Genomic DNA, 18185 nt, shown 5'->3' on the forward strand with positions numbered 1-18185 from the left:
CATTTCCCCAATCATCTGGATTTATACAAGCCAGTGAGCCTGGTGTCAGGAACTCTCACACTTGGACTGAGCAAGGCCTGGAAAGGAAAGCTAAGGACAGCAAAGTCTTTGGGCCAGATCAGGGAAAAGAGGACAGAAGAAGGAGCACGATGGCTGGTCGGGGTGGCTGGAACAGAAAAGAGGGAAGACAGGGCTGCCCAACTTTTATGTTGCCTTGGACTCCTCTGTTAAGGAAAATGCCTTTGGACTCAAAAGGACAGAACCAAAATGGTGGACACTCAGGGCCAAAACATTACAACTTTATAGGTACAAGATGGAACTGGATGGCAGTTAATCTGAAAAGGACCTGGGATCTTAGTGGACTGTACTTAGTAGGAATCCACAGTGTGATATGGCAACTAAAAGAGCTAATGTAGGTCTCGGGCAGTTTTACTGGGAGAGTGTCCAGTATGGAAGGGGGTGATAGGAGGTGGGCTGGGCAAGAAGGCCCTTTGCCTCTCAGTGCTCCTCAAGTTTCAGGGCAGGTAGTGATCTACACTGGTGCAGGGGCTTTCTTTCCTGGGAGCTCCATTTGCCAGTGAAAGTTCTGGTCCAGTAAAAAAGCAAAAGCCTCGTAGGAAGCCCAGACAGGAAGAGAGGCTACCTGGGGGACGCGGGCGGCTGGAGTGGTCTAGTTCTGTGCCTGGGCACTAGGACTAGTCCATCTGGTAGCAAGGCTGGGCGTCTATTCAAGGGCAGTAGCAGGGAGGACAGAGAAGAGAGGAAGGCCCTGAGAGATTCTTCGGAGATGATGCAGAGAGACTGAAGGCATCAGACGCCTGATCAGCAGGAGCACGTCCAGGCAAGGCATCCAGAGTGCGCTGACCATGGTCATTCCAAAGGGAAATTGCCAGAGGCTTAGCTCTGCTCCCCACTCCTCACCCCAACCCCCAGCACACACTCACACTTGCACATACACTTGCACACATGTACATGTGCACACATGCACACACGCATTTTATTTTAGGACAATTTCTGCTTCTATCACCTTCCTACTCATACAAGAGAATCAACATGGTGGCATGAGCGAAGTCAATGGGAGAGAACGGGGTTGGGGCCAGGGGATGTCTACACGAACTGACCTGCAATGTGAGTTCATGTGTCTAGGTGGAGGAGCATGGGGTGCTGGGAGCAGAAACCAGAATTCCCTCTGCCTTCCCATTTTTGTAGCAGGGGAAACTACAAGAGTCCTCCCCAAGGGGTGTGCTTAGTGATGGGTAGGGCTGGTGTTTGGGGGAATCATGGAGGGCAGTAGCCAAGAACTCCTAACCATAGTAGAAAAAAGTGACTGAGGAGGGCTTGGGGCTTGTTTGATTTTTTTTAAACCTCATCCTGCACCACAGAGAAAACCTCAAAGTCTGAAGGACTTTTTAGAGACTGGCCCGTCCAGCCTAAGAAACCAGTGATCAGCAGGCAGCTGGAGAGAGACAGAGACAGAGATCCAGAGACAGAGAGACCCTGGCTCACCTCAGCATCCCAGGCCATAGGACTGGGGCGGGGGGCAGGGCCTGTGTTGGGCCAGCTGGAGAGAGAAAGACAGAGAGACCCTGGCTCACCTCAGTGTCCCAAGCCATAGGACTGGGGGGGCAGGGCCTGTGTTGGCCCAGCTGGAGAGAGACAGACAGAGAGACCCTGGCTCACCTAAGCACCCCAGGAAACTTCAAGCCAAGGGGACTGGGAGGGCAGGGTCTCTGCTGGGGCAGCCCTCACACTGGGACCACAAGGGACTCGAGACTGAAGTGGATCCTTGGCACTAGAGGTTCCTCAAATGAGGATCTGGGCCTTGCTCCCCTCCTCCGGAACACTGTCAATGGAGAGTTATTTTCAGGTTTTCTGGCTGGGAACCACTGGCCAAAAGAGGAAGAAAATCAGCGTGGGGCCCGAGAGAGGCTCTGACCTGGGTCACCCTCAGAAAGCCAGGCTTCCCGTGAGGTACAGAGTCCTGTGCCTGCTTCAGAGGATGCCCTTTCAGCTGTGACTCACAAGGACCAAAAGAGCTCAGCCCCATTAGGAAGCAGGTTAGTGTAGACAAATGAGCCAGGACCCTAGAGCGCTAGGAAGCGTGTTAAAACCCAGGCCCTGACCCACCTCCCTGTGGGACTCTGAGCAAGTGCCCTGCCTTCTCTGGGCCTCAGTTTCCTCATGTCTTACACCTGGATTCTATGGATTGCACCCCTCTTGCTGGCTAGGGCTTGCTCAGGAAAAGCCACCGAGCCAGAATGTGGGGCCTGAGCCCCAGCACTCCCTTCACAAGGAAGGAAGAAGATAAAAGGGGGCAGGTCCCCTTCTCCTTTTAGTGACCCACCAGTAAAATAAGCAGGACACTGGATCCGCTCTTCAGGATGGGCAGCAAGGGGTCCTCGTGGTCGGCAAGAGCAGCAGGCCTGGCAGGCACGGCAGAGGCCGGGTCCTCACCTTCCGGGCTGCCGCCATCCTCCCAGGACAGCCAAAGCTCCAGCACGCGGTGGCCAAACCTGCTCAGTAAGTCTGGGTACATCAGGAAGAACTTGAGGGTGCAGGGATGGTGGCTGTAGACCAGGCGGAGGTCTGAGATGCCCTCCAGCATCTTCCTGATGGCACTCAGGGGAGCCTGGGGGAGAAGGCCGTCAGCCACAGATACTCTGAGGAGGCAGCCGGGCTCACCCGGCAAGGCACCTTCTGCCTATGCTCCAAAACTCCCTCGAGAGTCAGAAGCCATCCCAGAAGCCAACTCCAATGGGAGGAAATGACATCCATCTCCAACTGCCCACTGGACATCTCCGAATGGACGTGCAGGGACGGCTTACACTCCACACGTCTGACACGGAACTCGTGATCTTTCCCCAAACTTTCTCTTCTTCCTGACTTTCCCGTTACTGTGAAAGGCCCCATCATGTCCCCAGGCACTTGGGCTCACAACCTCGGGGTCATCTCGGACTCCCCGAGCTTTTGCCAAGGCCTGTCCATCTTCATGCCACCTCTTCTCCGACCCCCCCTTCTCTCTTCTGACCCTGCTACCACCCTCATCACCTCATGCCGGCTGGGCCTCGCTGCCTCAAATCTCTCCCCACTCAGCTCCCAAAACGACCTTTCTAATATGTAGGTCTATGGATGTCAGCCTTCTCTACACGGAGCAAACATAAAACCCTCTCTTTGGCACAAGGAGTCCTTCATAAGGTGGCCCTTCCTGGCCTTCCAGTCTTCCTACACCTCACACCCACCCACACATACTCAGTGATTCAGCGACACCTCCAGGCCTATTCCCTGGCTGTGCCCCCTGCCTGGCATGCCCCCCTTCCTCACCTCCCCAAGCTAAAGCCCCCTTCTATGGGGAGCCCCCCTTCTACGAGCAGCCTTCCCTGACTTCCCTAATTCTCGTGCCTTCCTGCTGGTGTGTATTTCCAATTTCTCCCATCTCAGGCTCACTCATACACTGCGTTTGCAGGCTGTCTCCCCCATTAGACTTCCCAGTCTTGAGGGCAGGAGCTGGTTTTCCCCTTTCTTTGTATCCCCAGGACTTAGCACAGTGCCTGGAACATAGTGGGTGCTTCACCAATGCTTCCTGACTGACCACTAATGGAATTTGACCCTTCCCCATGTAACACCTTCTGACAAGGACTAGGTTCTTTTGCTGGGTTTGGAATCAGAGCATCTGGGTTCAGATCTCCTCTGGGGTGCTGCCTGTGTGACCTTTCCTGGTGGAACATGAGGGGGCTGGACTCAGGGGCCTCTGAGGGCTCTTTTGGCTGTGATCCGCTAATGGTGGGACTTGGAGTGTTGGGCCAATCCACTGGGGGCCAGAAGATCTCCTCAGAGCTCCCCAAATCGCGCCTGCAGGCCACATGCCTCCCCCAAAGTCAAGCCTTCCAGGGGCCAAAGCAGAGAGGCCTGGAGAAGCCCTCAGCGCACCACTGGCGGCTGACGTGGCTGTCAAGACCTTTGTCATGGGAGGCAGAAATAACAACGACAACAATAATAATAAGCTGGCATTTCTACATAGCAGAGCCTATACTGGCTTCCTGCCCCAGACCTCTCTCCCCAGTTACTATTCCCAAGGGTAGGGGACAGACCCCCACAGGAAGAGATTGGCAGCCCACTTCAACCCTGGAAATGACTGATCTCTTCCCATCTCTGGGGGACTGTGCCCTGTAAAAGCAAGCTAAGAAGCTCGGAGCTCTGGATCAGCACCTTCCACATGCTGGGTAAGCAAAGAAAAAGGGTCAATACCTTCTCTAAAGGCTCCGCTTTGTCCTGACAGATCGTGAGGAGGTAAAGGGCTGCCCGTAAAACCGCAGGAGGAGGATGCTCGCCCTGCTCCTGGACTGACAGGAGGAGGCTTCTCACAGCTGAGAACAACTCTGCCTCTGGCACGAACCTGCCAACGGAAATGGAGCCAGTGAGAATGGCAGCCCTCGGGGCCTTGCTCTGCCTGCCATCGTGCCATGGCCTGTGGCCGCTGGCTCAGAGGTGCCCCTCATGGTGGACACGGGTGTGCTCATGAGAAAAGGAAGGGCCCAGCAGCTGCTATGAAGGAGGCTACCGTCAGTGCCCAAAGGACATTGCCCAGTCCTTTTGTACCTCAGGCAGGGCACAAGACTTTGGCCAGTGATGCCCACAAAGCAGAACAAAACAGACCAGGTAACAAAGGACCCCTTCCTCAGCCCCCCAGGTCACCAGACTCCCAAGAGGCTCCCTGCTGACCAGAAAGGGGATCTCTCTCTCTCTCTCTCTCTCTCTCTCTCTCTCCCTCTCTCTCTCTCTCTCCCTCCTGTAAACGCCTTGGGCCCACAGTCTCCCCTGATGAGTAGTTAAGGAAATGGCAGGCCACAGTAAAGCCCTCTGGTGTGGCTACCGCCTGCCCTCCCTCTGGGTGCCTACGCTGTACCTCACTCTGGGCTCACCTGTCCTCATGGATATAAGCAAGGTAGAGGAGGAGGAGGAGGCAATACTGATGCTGACGAGCGGCTTCGTCCACATACAGGGAATCAGACAGGAGTGCCAGACTTTCGGAGCCTCTGGCGTTTACCTGCAGCAGACTATGCTGTAGGATGCTGGACACGACGGACAGCCCTAGAAACAAGCCAAGTCATAGAGGCAGAGGCTCATGTGGGTCTTGAGAAAGACCGTTTGGACACTCTGGGCCCTGGAGTCCAGAGACCCGGCTCTGACAAGAGCTGTGCGACCTCGAGTAAATCCCCAGACCTCCCTGAGCCTATAAAATAGGGAGAATATTGGTGATACCTTACAGGGTGGGTGGGAAAAGAGCACTGGGTAAACCTGGGGTTATTTAGCTCGGAGAACAGATTAGTGTGTATGTCTCTGTGTGTGGGGGCGGGGATAAGAGAGACTTCTTCGAGTATTTGAGGCCATCTGTCATAGGAAAGAAGCATCAGACGTGTTCTGCCTGGCAGCAACAGTTAAAAGTTATAGAAAGATTTTAGCTCCATATAAGGAAAAACTTAACAATTCAAGCAGCGCACTTTCCTCTGGAAGCTGCTAAGACCCTACTTCTGAAGATTATTACCCCTGGGATGAGTCATTTTAACTTCCCTGGGCCTCAGTTTTCTCATCTGTGAAATGAAAGGGTTAGACCAGATGACATTCTCTTCCAGATCCAGACCTGAGGGCTGATAAGCCTTGGATTTCTGCCCCAGGGGTCTTCAGGCAGAGGCCGGATGACCATTATGGGGTAAGCTGTGGATGAGAATTCTAGTGAGGCCCATGCAGGACCTTGGAGGTCCCTGCTGGATCTGGAGGTTCAGGAAAGGAGATAATATTCAAAAGCAGGGGACAACTGAGTCTGACCTTTCACCTCTGCATCGTCAATACACTAGATACTCCCTCAGAAATGGAAAGGTGTCTGAGGCAAGACAGACCTCCACTTCCCCAGCATGCCCAATCATCCACTGCATCAGGGCTTGAAGGGAACCTTATGTAAAAACCTTATGTAAACAAGGGCTGTGTCTGAAAAGACTGCTGACTGGGGGGGGGGGGTGAGTGTCTGTACACAGAGCTATGGGCAGGGCCCACACAGGTGTCAAGGGCATCCCAAGAACGGGCAGAGCAATGTCTAAAAGGGAATGGGCTTCCTGAGGAATGAGGCTTTAGAGCGGCTAATCTCGATCTAGAAGGTTTTCTTTGGAGAAAGCCCAGACCTGCTTCTTTGGACAACACTCTCCTCCTTCTCCACCCTATTTGAAACTCTGAGTCCAACCGTCTGGGGTCAAAGAGAAAAAGTGTAACATCTCCTCTACTATGAGAAATGTGCAGATACTTAAAGGTACTGAGTTCTCCATCCCTGGAGGCCTTCAAGAAAAGGTTGAATAATTACTTGTTGGGAAGGGCACAGAGTGGGTTCCCAATTGGTATGAACAGGACTGGATGACTGCCAAGTACTTCTGGCTCTGTAATAAGAGTCGGGAAGTCCAGGAAATACGATGGTGAGTAGTCAGGACAGCAGCATCACAGAGGAAACAGGAGTAGAGCTGGTCCTTGCAGGAAGTAAATGGAGGCCAGAGGAGAGAGTCCTGCTAAGGCATGGGCAGCGGTCGGGTGGGGATGCTTGAGCACAAGGCGAGAGCCAGGGTTAGGTTTAGGGTGAGAGGCAGGCAGGCCAAGGGGTAAGGATGCCACCAGTGACAGCGTTGGGATGAGCAAGAGAACAGGAAGCCAAGGAGGTAAAGCGCAAAACAAGAAGCTTCTTTTTCTCAGAATTCCAACTAACAATCACCATCACTAACCTCTAAACACTTATGTGGTGATTTTCGGTGCTTTGCCTTTTGTGATCCTCACAAATCACTTGCTTGCACCATAAGGTAGGCATTACAGGTATCACTACCTCCATTTTCCAGATGATGAAACTGAGGCCCAGAAAACCTAATCCTCCTCCCCCACAGGGTACCAGAGTGATGGCTGCTGGGCTTGGGTTTTTCTTCTCCTAGCCCTCTGGCATGCTGTGGCTGCACGTGGAACCTTCTCCAGCAGGAGGGGTCAGTCTTTTCCTCAAGGCAGATCTCTGATGGCCAGGCCGCTCAGACGCAGTCCAGACAGTTTTTTGGACAGGGGGATGGTTCAACAACAACCCCATCTCCTTAGGGCTTGTTTGAGAGCCCCAGTTACACCACAGACACAGGTCTTTCCCCCTGTCAGTTTGGCTACAAGTGGGGACCACAAGCGTGGCCTATTCACATATGCTGGCTGCCTCACACACCCCCGCCACGCCTTCTATCATCTCGGCCCTGGTCTTTCAAGAGCAAACGGGCTGGACTGACTGGAGCAAGGACGGCCAGAGCCATGGATAATAAGCCTGGGAAGGGAGGCAAAAGCCAGACTGTGGAGGCATGAAATGCCACACTAAGGCCTTGGCATTTCATCCTGGGGACATGGGGAGCCCTGGAGGTTTCTGGAGCTGGCGGCTCAGAAGGCTGTCCCTAGAGTGCAGGTGAAAGGTGACAAGGTGCCCTAGGCCAGAGGCCTGCGGGTGGCGAGGAGGGGACAGCGTTGAAGTGAGGCAGCTGGGGTCCCCATCCAGATGGGGAAAGATAAGGACCCAAAGGCCTATGGATTCTGGGGCTTGGGTCAATCCCGCTTCCCAGAGTCAGGCCAAGGAATGAGGGGCTCTTGTGGCGCCCACATTCAGAAAACGGCAGCAATGGGAGGTTACCCCTACAGGGAGGATTGGTGTAGAAGCCAGGTGGGAGGTATCCCAGGGGCGTGGCCAGTGCAGGGGTAGACAGAAGGGCCTAGACACAAGCAGCACTCATGCGCCCTGAGCCCGGTCCAGTCCCTGGAGGCAAAGATGCGGTCCTGCGGGCCCCAGGAAGGATGGAGGCTCCTGCCCGTTCTCGGGTACCCTGCTGAAGGCCATGGCTTGCTAGAGGAGACCCTGCCCACATTCGTCTCGTAGACCCCATGCCAGGCACACCGCTTTGTACACATGATTTCATTGTCACTTAGGGGTTCATTAGGCATTCCCAGTCAGAAGCAGGGACGTCTCTAAAAAAGGAGACAAGCTGTGTCCTGGCCCCGATTACCCAGTTACCAGGGTCTCTGCTCCCCTGGATCTCAGGCATTTCGGCTGGAGCTTGGCAAGAGTGGACTCATGCCTAGCTGGCCTCAGCAAGGGCGCAGCACCTTCCTGGAATTAGGGAGGAGGACACGTGCATGGCAGCCTTCTGGACACGGTCTGGCCAATGTGAGATCGGGTGATGCCTTCAGACCAGCTAGTGCCCTGGTAATTGTCCAACAGGATTGATGGGGTTGTAGAGGCTCTTCTGGGCAGCTGGGTGGAGCAGTGGATAGAGCACAAGGCCTGCAGGCAGGAGGACTCATCTTCCCGAGTTCAAATCTGGCCTCAGCCATCTACTAACTCTGTGACCCTGGGCAAGTCACTTCACCCTGTTTGCCTCGGTTTCCTCACCTATAAAATGAGCTGGGGAAGGAAATGACAAAGCACTCCAGGATCTGTGCCAAGAAAACCCCAATCGGGGCCCACGACCAAAAAACAACTAAACAACAACACACATAAAGAGCTTCCTCTCCATTAGCGTACAGTGGCCTGATGTTTCCTCCTAGTAGACAGGAGCGGATCTCACAGGAACACTCAGCTACCTTGTTATCGTGCCACGTTTTATAGCGCGAGTCTGAGAACTGCATCTTGCAATAAAGCATGTGAAGGGGACGGGTGCGATGGAAGGGAAGAAAGGCTGGTGGGTCATGGAGCTACACAAACCTGTGAAGGTGACCCTGCTCACTGGGTGGGATGCCCAGACAAGAGCCAGGCTGACTTTCAGAGCTGGAAGGTCCCTCGGTGGGCACGCCATGCCCCTCCGGGGGGACTGTGCCAGCTCCAGGGAGGCCAGGAACAGACCTGCCGGATGTGCCAGGAGCAAGGGAGGCTCTGGAACATTCTCTTGAAATGGGATCTTTTCCAGACAGCTCACTCCAGGCTCCCTCAAGTGGATGGGCCCCCACATACAACTTTCTTCTTTTTTTTTTTTTTGCTTTTTGATGAGGCAATTGGGGTTAAGTGACTTGATCAGGGTCACACAGCTAGTAAGTGTTATGTGTCTGAGTTCAGATTTGAACTCAAGTCTTCCTGATTCCCAGGCTGGTACTCTACCCACTACACCACCTAGCTGCCCGCCCCCCCCCCCACAACTCTTAAGGAAAAGCATAGTATACACATGGGTGGCCAAATCAGAGGTTTCCTTACAGTAAACACAAAAAAAGGCCTTCATAGCTGCACCCTTGCCATGACAGATGAACGATGATGCCTTTTTTGTGCAGGGATGGAAACCTCTGGTGAGGTCTTGGAAGATAAAGCTGCCTCAAAACTCATCTCTAAAGGAGGCTGGGTCCACTCTGACCCTCAGACCCACTTCCTCCTTCCCAACAGTTACTTGCTTACATGGCAGGGATGAGCAGGGAGTCACCAACTATAATCGTTCCCAGAAGATGGTAGACCACTGGGCCTTGCCATCCACGCAGCTGCTGCGCCCTTCCCATCCAAGAGCATTGCCATCTCAGCCGCCAACAAGGACACCCAGACCTTGTCAGCTGCACCCTTCTGCATGGGCTGTCTCTCTTCAGCAGAAGGTGAGCGCCTTGAAAGAATGGACTACATTGATTTTTTATTTGTACCTCCAATACTTGGAACAAAGTTAAGTACTTCATTCATCCATACATCCATGCCTAGGGCCAGTTTTATGTTATTCTCAGCTGTGGACTTCAGTGGGAGGAAAACCTACCATCAGATCGGGAACTGCCAGTTACCCAGGCTGTCTGGGAACATGGCAACATAACCTGGAGGTATTTAAGCAACCAGGAACAGTCTGAAAGGACCACAAGAACTCACCAGATACCCTGCCATGGGGCTATTATTATTTTCACAGGTCTATCTGGCTCCAACTCACCTACCTTTCTAGCGTGTTATCACGTCAATGCCCTTCGTACACTGTGTTCTCTCTCAAACGGACTCTGCGCTCGGACCCCCCACCTCAGCATTCCATCTCCAGCCTCCCATAGCGGCACAAGCCATCCCTCATGCCTGTCATTGCTCCCTTCTCTTCACCGCCTCTCAGAATCCTCAGCCTCCTTCAAGGTACCACCTCCTCCTCTATGAAGCCTTTCTCGATCACTCCCAGCTGTTAACGTTTTGTTTCTCCTCAAATTACCTTATTTTTACCCAGCTGTGTAACTACTGCCATCTCTAGTTAGCGGCCATTTATTAAGCACCTACTGTGTTCCAGGGCTGGTTCCTGGTTTGCCTTTGTACCCCCTTGCTTTAAATCCAGTAATAGAGGATGTGCTGGTGGACAGACAGGCCAGTCGGGGAGCCTGTCCGAGCATCACTTTCTTTACTGACTTGGGGGAGTGCTTCCTCCCCTTATTACGGACTAAGGCAGACTCACTAAAGGGCTGAGATGGTTAGAGGCACGGTTGAGGCGAGATCATGAGGCAGCCAATGGGGACAAATGTTGGCCCTGGAACTCTCTGGGAATCCCGATGCTGGGCTGACTCCCTGCCTCCGGTGTTCAGACCTCTAAGGAAGTTCACTGCCCGAGGGTGCCCTTGTGCATCTTACCCTCTCTGGATGGTGGTCCTGTCTCCTCCAAAGCTGCAAAGAGGTTGAGGCACAAGGAGTAGAGGAAGCTGGAACAAGCCTGATTCAGAGCTGGGTGACTTAATGGGAGAAGAGACAGACAGAGAGAGAGGGAGAGGGAGAGAGAGGGAGGGAGAGAGGGAGAGAGAGAGAGGATGAATGAGAGGGACTGGGAGTCCTTGGTTCAGCTGCCCCCCAGACAAGGCCTCAGCTCCATTCACAGGGGACACCTTTTAGAGATCCCGCAGGCAGAGAAAAGCACATTGTCCTGCAGACGGTAAGAGGATGGAGCAGGGCTTTGGTCGGCTCTCCTCCTCTCCAAAGCTCTCCCTCTGTCCGGCCTCTTGCCATTCTTTGGATGACAGCCAGGACCAAACCTCTTAGATGTTATTCCCTAACACGGTGCTGGGGGTCTTCTGTTTGGCGGACACCTTTTGTGTGTACGTCACAACCCTTTGGGGACCCGCTAAGCTCTCCCGTCCCCCTCCAAGAGCCCTAAACCCCTCGCAGCCTCCGCCTTCCGCCAAGGAGAGTTTGCTTTTGTCAGGGAGGTTGTGCCCTGGTTAGGGGCAAGAATGGGGCTGAGGCAAAGCAGAGGACAAAAGGCTTAACCTCAAAGAGGTGACACCTGGTCTATTCAAGGCTCAGAGTCTGAGCCTGCCCATGTGCAGGGTTCCCTCTAAGATGCCGATGCCCATGCGGTCCACTAGAGCTCGGGTTTCCTTACTGGAGATAAGCAGGGGCAGCTAACGAGGCTAACTCGTAGCCTCCAAGTGGCCCAGAATACACTGGGCATCCTGAAGACCATTCTGTAAGTACAGAGGCGGGTGCCAGCTCACAGAGGCCGGCAGACGGGCCATTAGGAGTTCAATGAGATGGGAGCTGAAGCAGCGACCTCTGTCTCCCCCTCAATCATCCCACCACCTGCTGCAAGAAAACATTCGTCCTTGGAGCTGCAGAACCCACTGCTCTACAGCAGCTCAACCAAACGCGTGAGCTCCTACTTTGGCCAGCCCTGCCTTGCACAGCAGGTGTGGGCGGGCATGGGGTTATCTGCCTCATCGCTGGGTCTGGTGGGTTCCTGAGACCAGGCCCCAGGGACAAGGCAGGAGGAACAGAACCCTGCAAGAAGGGGATGGAGAAGGACGCATCCATTTTTGAGGCTGGCTGGTTTGGTTTTTGTTTGGTTGATTTTTATTTTGTTTTTTGAGACTGGGAAGACAGCACCCACTCATAGACCCAATTCCAGGGCTGATAAGCATGGGAGCTTTGACCTGCTCTGCTTATGACATGTCCTTGGGCAGCCTGCTGGCCAGCCACTCCCTGGGGCTCACTAGGCTGGTGCCCGCCTTAGCACAGATACCTGGCTTAGCGCAGTACAGCTCAGAATTCCTGAGCTCACGTGATGCGCCAGCCTGGGCCTCAGCTCATCCTGCACAGGAGCAGGGATTGTAGGGATATGCACTGTACCCACAGGCTGCTTTAAGTAGCAAGGACCTTTGGAAGTAAAGGGCTTGCTGACTTATGAAAATATGCTTTGAACCAACAAAGATCCAAGGGCTGGCAGCTGGGAAACGTCAGCATGATGGAGGGGGGCCACGGCTCAGGCCAGAGACCTCCATCTGCTGCCCTGGGAGTTCCACCTAAATCAGCTCAGCCCCAACCACCTCAACCTGATGCATCTAACACCAGAGCTAGTATGCCAACCACCCCCATCAATGGGAAATCCCTACCCCTCTGGTTGGCCATCAGACTAGAGCAGGAAATGCTCCCTCTCCTCCCTGCCCCAGGCTTCTGGAAGCCCTGGGGCGGCGCCTACCTCTGTCCACAGCAGAAGCGGGCCTTCAGCTCCAGGCTCAGTCTGATGAAGGAGGACGAGGCTGGAGGAGCAGAGGGAATGAATTCTGTTTCAATGATAGGCTCTCAAAGTGGTGGGTTTTCAAAACCTCCTCCAATATCCCTTCAACCACATCCTGGTAGATGAGGCAAAGTACACCTGCCCCTTACGGATTCCTGTCCCTCTTGGTGCACTAGAGCCTGGGTCCTTATTAGAGGTAAGCAGGAGCTGCTCATTTGCTCCAGATTGCAGTGGACAGCAGGGAAATCCTCTCTTCTGCTTCTGTCTCTGAATTCTCTTGAGGAAGGGGCATTTTCCACAGTCCTACACGCTGCCCTGGTTCCAGTGAAAGTCACAGTCTTAGTTTGGTGACCCAGACCCAAATCACTGAGTCAGTACCGACTAAAACCCCTGACAAGCTCCCAGCTACGGCAGCTTTGCCAGGCTCTCTCCATTCTGTACTCCGGGGAGGAAGATGGCTTGCAACTCGGCTTCCTCATCTCCAAATGAGGTAGGTCAAGGGTCCCGGCCAGCTCTACAAGTGTGAGCCTGTAAACTGTGGCAAGGAACTACCAGAGGAGAGCCATGGCCAATCTCCTTTCCATCCTGTCAGGGAAGTTTCCTAAAGGAAGAGCCCTTTGAGCTGAGCTTGTCCTGAGCCAGGCAGAGGACAGCCCCCAAGCTGGCCCGGGGCCCCAGGGCTCCCTACCAAGCTTCTTGGAGAACTTCTCCTTCATGTGGGGTACAATGATGAACAAACTGTTGAGGACTGAGAGGAAAATCTCCATCAGAGCAGGATGCATGGCCTGTTCAGAATGCCTCTGTAAGCAGGGGGAGAGAGGAGAGAGGAGGGAGAGAGCCATCAATGCCCAAAGGCTGGCACAGCAGCACAGAGTCAGCAAACACATCATTCCTGGCCAGAGCCACCCTGAGACCCAGGTTCTACGGCTGAGCTTTGGGGGACCCTGGAACCCCAGGGGGAAGGAGAAAGACACCAGCACTGGAGTAATCCTCCTCCTAGACTGGTTCCACAGAGAGTGCCAGGGGCACTCAGCCCTGACTGCTGCCAACCAGCCCAGCTCACTGAACTAACCGAGTGTGAGCTTCTCCCCCCCACCCCCAGACTCTGCCTGTGCCCAAAGTCAGCCCAAACACCGTATCCCCCTGCCAGCAGAGCCCCACGGCAGCACGGGCCTCCTTGATGCAACAGCTCTATTTCTTAAAAGTTGTGTCAATGAAGCAAAAACAATAAGCCCCAGATCAGAAGAACAGGGGAAGCCCAGACCCAGAAGAGCCCTGGGGTGAATTCTTTTATTAAAGAAGGGACCCTTCACCAAACAAATAAGTATCCACCAAAATTAGATTAAGTTTGGATTTTCCCCCAGGGCCGGTGCTTCCAGACAGACTTGACTCAGATGTCGCTCACGGTCACTGTGTGAGATTCGTTGTGGGCCAAGACTCTGCTGGAACGGGGCGGGGGGGAGGGGGGGCAGGAGTTACCCCCCCTTCTCCTCCCCGCCATGCTCCCTCCCTCCCCTCTCCGGCCAGTGGGGACCAATGTAGTCCAGGAAGACCTGGAGCCGTTTGGGCTGACGCTGCCCCCCCTCCCCGGGACTGGATATGGGGACCAGCAAGGGGGGGCCTTTTGGCCAAGAAGAATTTAAAAGTAGTTCTGGGGCTTCGGCTGGGCGCTCCTGCATCTTCCTTCCTGTCTGCTTTCCAAGCTTCCTCTTATCTTCCTGACCTGCCTAGAGAGCTACTTTCACCCGGGGGGCTAGATATATTGAGAACATCGTTCAGGCTCTTGACCTCCTGCGCCAAAGAGGCAGCCCACTGAGCACCTTCTGTTACTCACCCACGGAGCCCTCCGCTTAAGAGACACCACCCCATCGTCCTCATCCTCCCCTCTCTGTTCCCAGGACATCCCCAGTGCCTTAAATCTTAAATCAGAGAGAGGTTGTGTGGCCTAATGGATGGAGACCTGGCCCGGGGGCAGGAACACCTGGCTCCTAGACCGCCTCAGCCTCCTGCTGGCTGTGCCACCTGGGGCAGGGCCCCCACCCAAGGTTAGAAACTGGGAGGTGCATGCTCCAGTGGAAGGAATTCTCACACCAGGAGTTCCTCACACCAATAAATCCCAGATACAAACCAGAAGACACAACGGAAACATAATTCAACCTGGAAATCATTAGAGGAAATGGGAAGATGGCCCTAATGCCCCTCACCCAAGACCCTACAGGAGAATGTCGGGCCTCAAGCCAGGGAGCCACGAAGGCCCTGGCCCAGCAGCAGTGCCATGTCTGTGGCACAGCTGCTGCTCACCTGCCTGCTGGGCCTGGTGACCAGACCACTGCCCCGTGCTCTCTCAGCCCTCCTCTACCTCAGTCCCCGGCCCAGCTCACCCCCACCTTGCCATCCCCCAGCCACCCTACCATTACAGTGGGAATGCAGAGGGAGTCACAGGCACTCAGCAGGAACTCGGAGAACGTCTCCAGTGTGTCTTCCTTCTCGGTGCTGGGAGCCGTGAAGGGGTTCTCCCGGGCCGAGGGCTCGTTCCGAAACTCCACCGCCAGTCTGGGAAACAGAAAGCGGCAAAGCCCGGCCCTGGGCCTTAGAGCACAAACCACAGTGGCTCATTCCACCCTTCCAAAGATGAGTGGACCCTCCAGGGAGGCTGATTACATCCCCTCCAGGTCTTACTTCCTCAGACAGCTTCACGAATTGCTATGGCTATAAACATTACCAGCTGACCAACCTCCTTAAGCCCCTGGGTATCAGGCATCAGCTGTCCTCAAAGCCCTTTCCCCAGCTGGGCTTCTCAGGGAGAGCCTGTAAGAACCCCTGGGCTCCTCCACATCATGGCAGGCATCAGAGGATCTCAACAAGAGAGAAGAGTCATCCAACCCCAAGGAAACCAGCCCCAGGGAGGTGACCCCACTTGGGAGCGCATGCACTGCCTCAGTTTCTTCCTCTGTCAAATGGGGACAAAAATGCGCTGCACACCTGCCTCCCTCCCAAAGTTGGGAGGAATGAGCTTTGAGACACAGAAATGTCACCTAGCAGAGCTATTTGTCACACACAACACGAGGCCCCTCACCTGCAGGCATTTCGGAAGCCCTCCAGAGCACCCCAAAGGATCTCTCCCTGCTGCAGAACAGCTCGGCCGGGACCTCGGCTTGATGAGCGGCCCTGGAAGAATGAGACGTGCTCGTATGAGACTTAGAGGGAGGGGCCTGGTAAGAGAGAAGGAAGGCTGGACTGGGAGTCAGAGGTCCTGGGTTCCAATCCTGACTCGCTGCTTATTTCCTGTGTAGCCTCTCTGGGCCTCACTCTGCTCATCTGTGAAGGGAGGGATTGGGCTCAGTGGCTCCCAGGCCCTTCTGGCTCAAAGTTCCGGGATGCCATACTCAGGGCCCTCACTTTAGGTCACAATGGGTGCTTGGGAGATGCAGGGAGATGGGAAATGACCAAGTGGGACAGCCTTCCTCCCCTGGGAGAGTGCCCTTCTCTCCCAAGCACTGAGCCTCGAGTCAGGAAGGCCTGGGGGCCAATCTGACCTCAGGCACTCCCTAGCTCTGGGACCCTGGGCAGGTGACTCAAAACTTTTCTTCAGTTTCCTCTTCTGTAAAATGGGGATAATAGTAGGCCCTCGCTCCCAGGATTGCTGTGAGTACGCAAGGAGGCGATCTTGTGAAACTAGCCAGGTTATAATGGCTGCTCTTCTGCTGACAGAGGAGCTCTTGGAGGGGGAGGATGTGACAGGACCAGATCAGGCCGCTGCCCTCCCAGCACCGGTAGTCCACCTAGGGGGACAAGGTACACAGGGTCACAGTGGGGGTTGGGCACCGGACAATAGAAGAGGAGCTGGAGCCCCGAGGGGACCGGGTTAATCTGTTTCCTCCACTGTAATTGGAGTGGGTGGCAGAGAAGGTTGGACTCCTCCAGTCTAAATCTTCTATAAACCTCTATAAACACTCAAACATTCCTACTGTTGTGTGTGCTCTAGCCTCCACCAAAGTAGAATTCCCTGAAGGCAAGGGTGGTTCTATGTAACCTTGCATCTCCTTGTGCCTTGCCCATGCCCGTCAGGGAGCAGCAGTCATTGCCTGAGAGCTCTCTGACCATCTCTGCCACTATTACCCCTGGGAGAAGCAGGCCACTGCTAGGGAGAGGCCCCTGGCTCACGGGTGGTGACAGGTCAGCACAGCGGTCCAGGAGGGCTCGGACCAAGGCCTGAAGCTCTCCATACGGCACCGGCGGCGAACTCAGGTGGTGCTTCCTATGGAGGGCGAGAGGAAAGCAGGTGTAGGCGATGTGCCCGGTGAGGTTCAGGTTTGGATTGGAATTAGATGCCCGCTAAGGGACGCCCATAGCCCTACTGGCTGTACTCTGGCCTCTGAATGTGCATAAGACCAAGGGAGGCTGGTCTCACAGGTGGGCGGGCGGCTTTTGTCCTGAGGATGGAGAAGGTCAAGCACAGAGCCTGACCCCTGGACCAACGAAGCCTGTCCTGCAGAAGGCGGAGGTGGGTCCTGCTGCTGGAGGGAGGGGAAGTTCCTTATTTCGGAGGACATGTGGCCTTGGGAAAGCTCTGGGACATAGACTTTGGCCTTCGAGAAAGTGAGATCTGCCCCTTCCTGCCTGGATGACTGCCCCCTCTGGGCCTCAGTTTTCTCTTCTGTGAAATGAGAGGGTGGGACCCTTCCAGCTCTCACATTCTATGTTCTTAGGACTGCTGGGTCTGATCCACTCATCAACCAAGCCCCAAGCATGTATTAAGTGCTTACTGTGTGCCAGGCACTGTGCCAAGTTCTAGGGATAACAGGGGAGAATCCTCACTCTCACTTTCTTCCTCTCTGCCAGGCCTAAGGCTCCCCCATCTTCCACGCTGTCCTGTGCACCCCCACACCAGCAGAGGACCACCAAATCCCCCAACACAGGCAGGCAGCACATTTCAACAGGGTGTGCTGGGCCCTGTTTTTAAAAGCCAAATGTTTACTGAATAATCAGCTCAAAGGGCATTATTTTTGTTCATCTAACTAAAGAAACTACAATTTGACTCAAATTGAGCATAATACTCACTTATGTCAGCACAAGCTCTCCTTTAAGAAAGTGCAGCATGCACTTCAGCTTAAACACAAAGCTGTTCTGTTTGGGGAGAGGCGGGTGGGTCCTGTCACCCCCACGGCATGCAGGCCTGAACCCTCACTCACCCGTGGGGGAAGCACTGACCCCCTGAAACAGATGTAGGACCTTCTCACCCTGTGGTGAGCAGGACCCCAGATGGCCGACCCGGGACAGTGACACCCCAGGACCACTGAAAGACAAGAGGACAGCGTCAGCTAGACTGGGCGGCTCTCGTAGGGACGAGGGGCAGAGGGGGTGCGATCTGCCCCGATGAAGGGAATTCCCACATCGAGGAAGCATCAGGTCCATCCTCACCATTTCCACAGCACTACTGTCTCACTTGAGCCATCAAAGTAACTAGGAATTTCACGGATTGGGAGGGACCTGATTGTTCAAATACAAGTGAAGTTGAATCCTCGCCATAGGACTCCAGGCAATGGGCTGAGCATCCAGCCTTTGCTTGAACACGTCACCTGACAGGGAGCTCACCCCCTAACAGGGCTGCTAGCTTTGAGTGCTCTTGAATGAGTTATGACCTTGCAAGACTGCCCAGGTTCACAAGTTTTAGCCTGAGACAAACTCTGCCTCCCTCTAACTGCC

The 18185-nt window shown here is 54.5% G+C and overlaps 1 protein-coding gene across 5 annotated transcripts in view; it reads right to left on the reverse strand.

Moving 5' to 3' along the window:
• MEI1 (meiotic double-stranded break formation protein 1) overlaps nt 1-18185 on the reverse strand; it is a 79443-nt gene that overhangs the window by 40032 nt on the left and 21226 nt on the right. For all 5 annotated transcript variants that reach the window (XM_027873644.1, XM_027873636.1, XM_027873626.1 and 2 more), the window contains 9 exons: nt 16599-16737; nt 15556-15647; nt 14891-15032; nt 13168-13279; nt 12441-12501; nt 10604-10701; nt 4920-5088; nt 4246-4393; nt 2345-2629 (listed from right to left, as the gene is read on the reverse strand). In XM_027873644.1, coding sequence (XP_027729445.1) covers nt 2345-2629; nt 4246-4393; nt 4920-5088; nt 10604-10701; nt 12441-12501; nt 13168-13279; nt 14891-15032; nt 15556-15647; nt 16599-16737 — 1246 coding nt within the window. The remainder of the gene's footprint in view (nt 1-2344; nt 2630-4245; nt 4394-4919; nt 5089-10603; nt 10702-12440; nt 12502-13167; nt 13280-14890; nt 15033-15555; nt 15648-16598; nt 16738-18185) is intronic.

This window comes from Vombatus ursinus, unplaced genomic scaffold (assembly GCF_900497805.2).
Source record: "Vombatus ursinus unplaced genomic scaffold, bare-nosed wombat genome assembly UNPS02003292.1, whole genome shotgun sequence".
NCBI lineage: Eukaryota > Metazoa > Chordata > Mammalia > Diprotodontia > Vombatidae > Vombatus > Vombatus ursinus.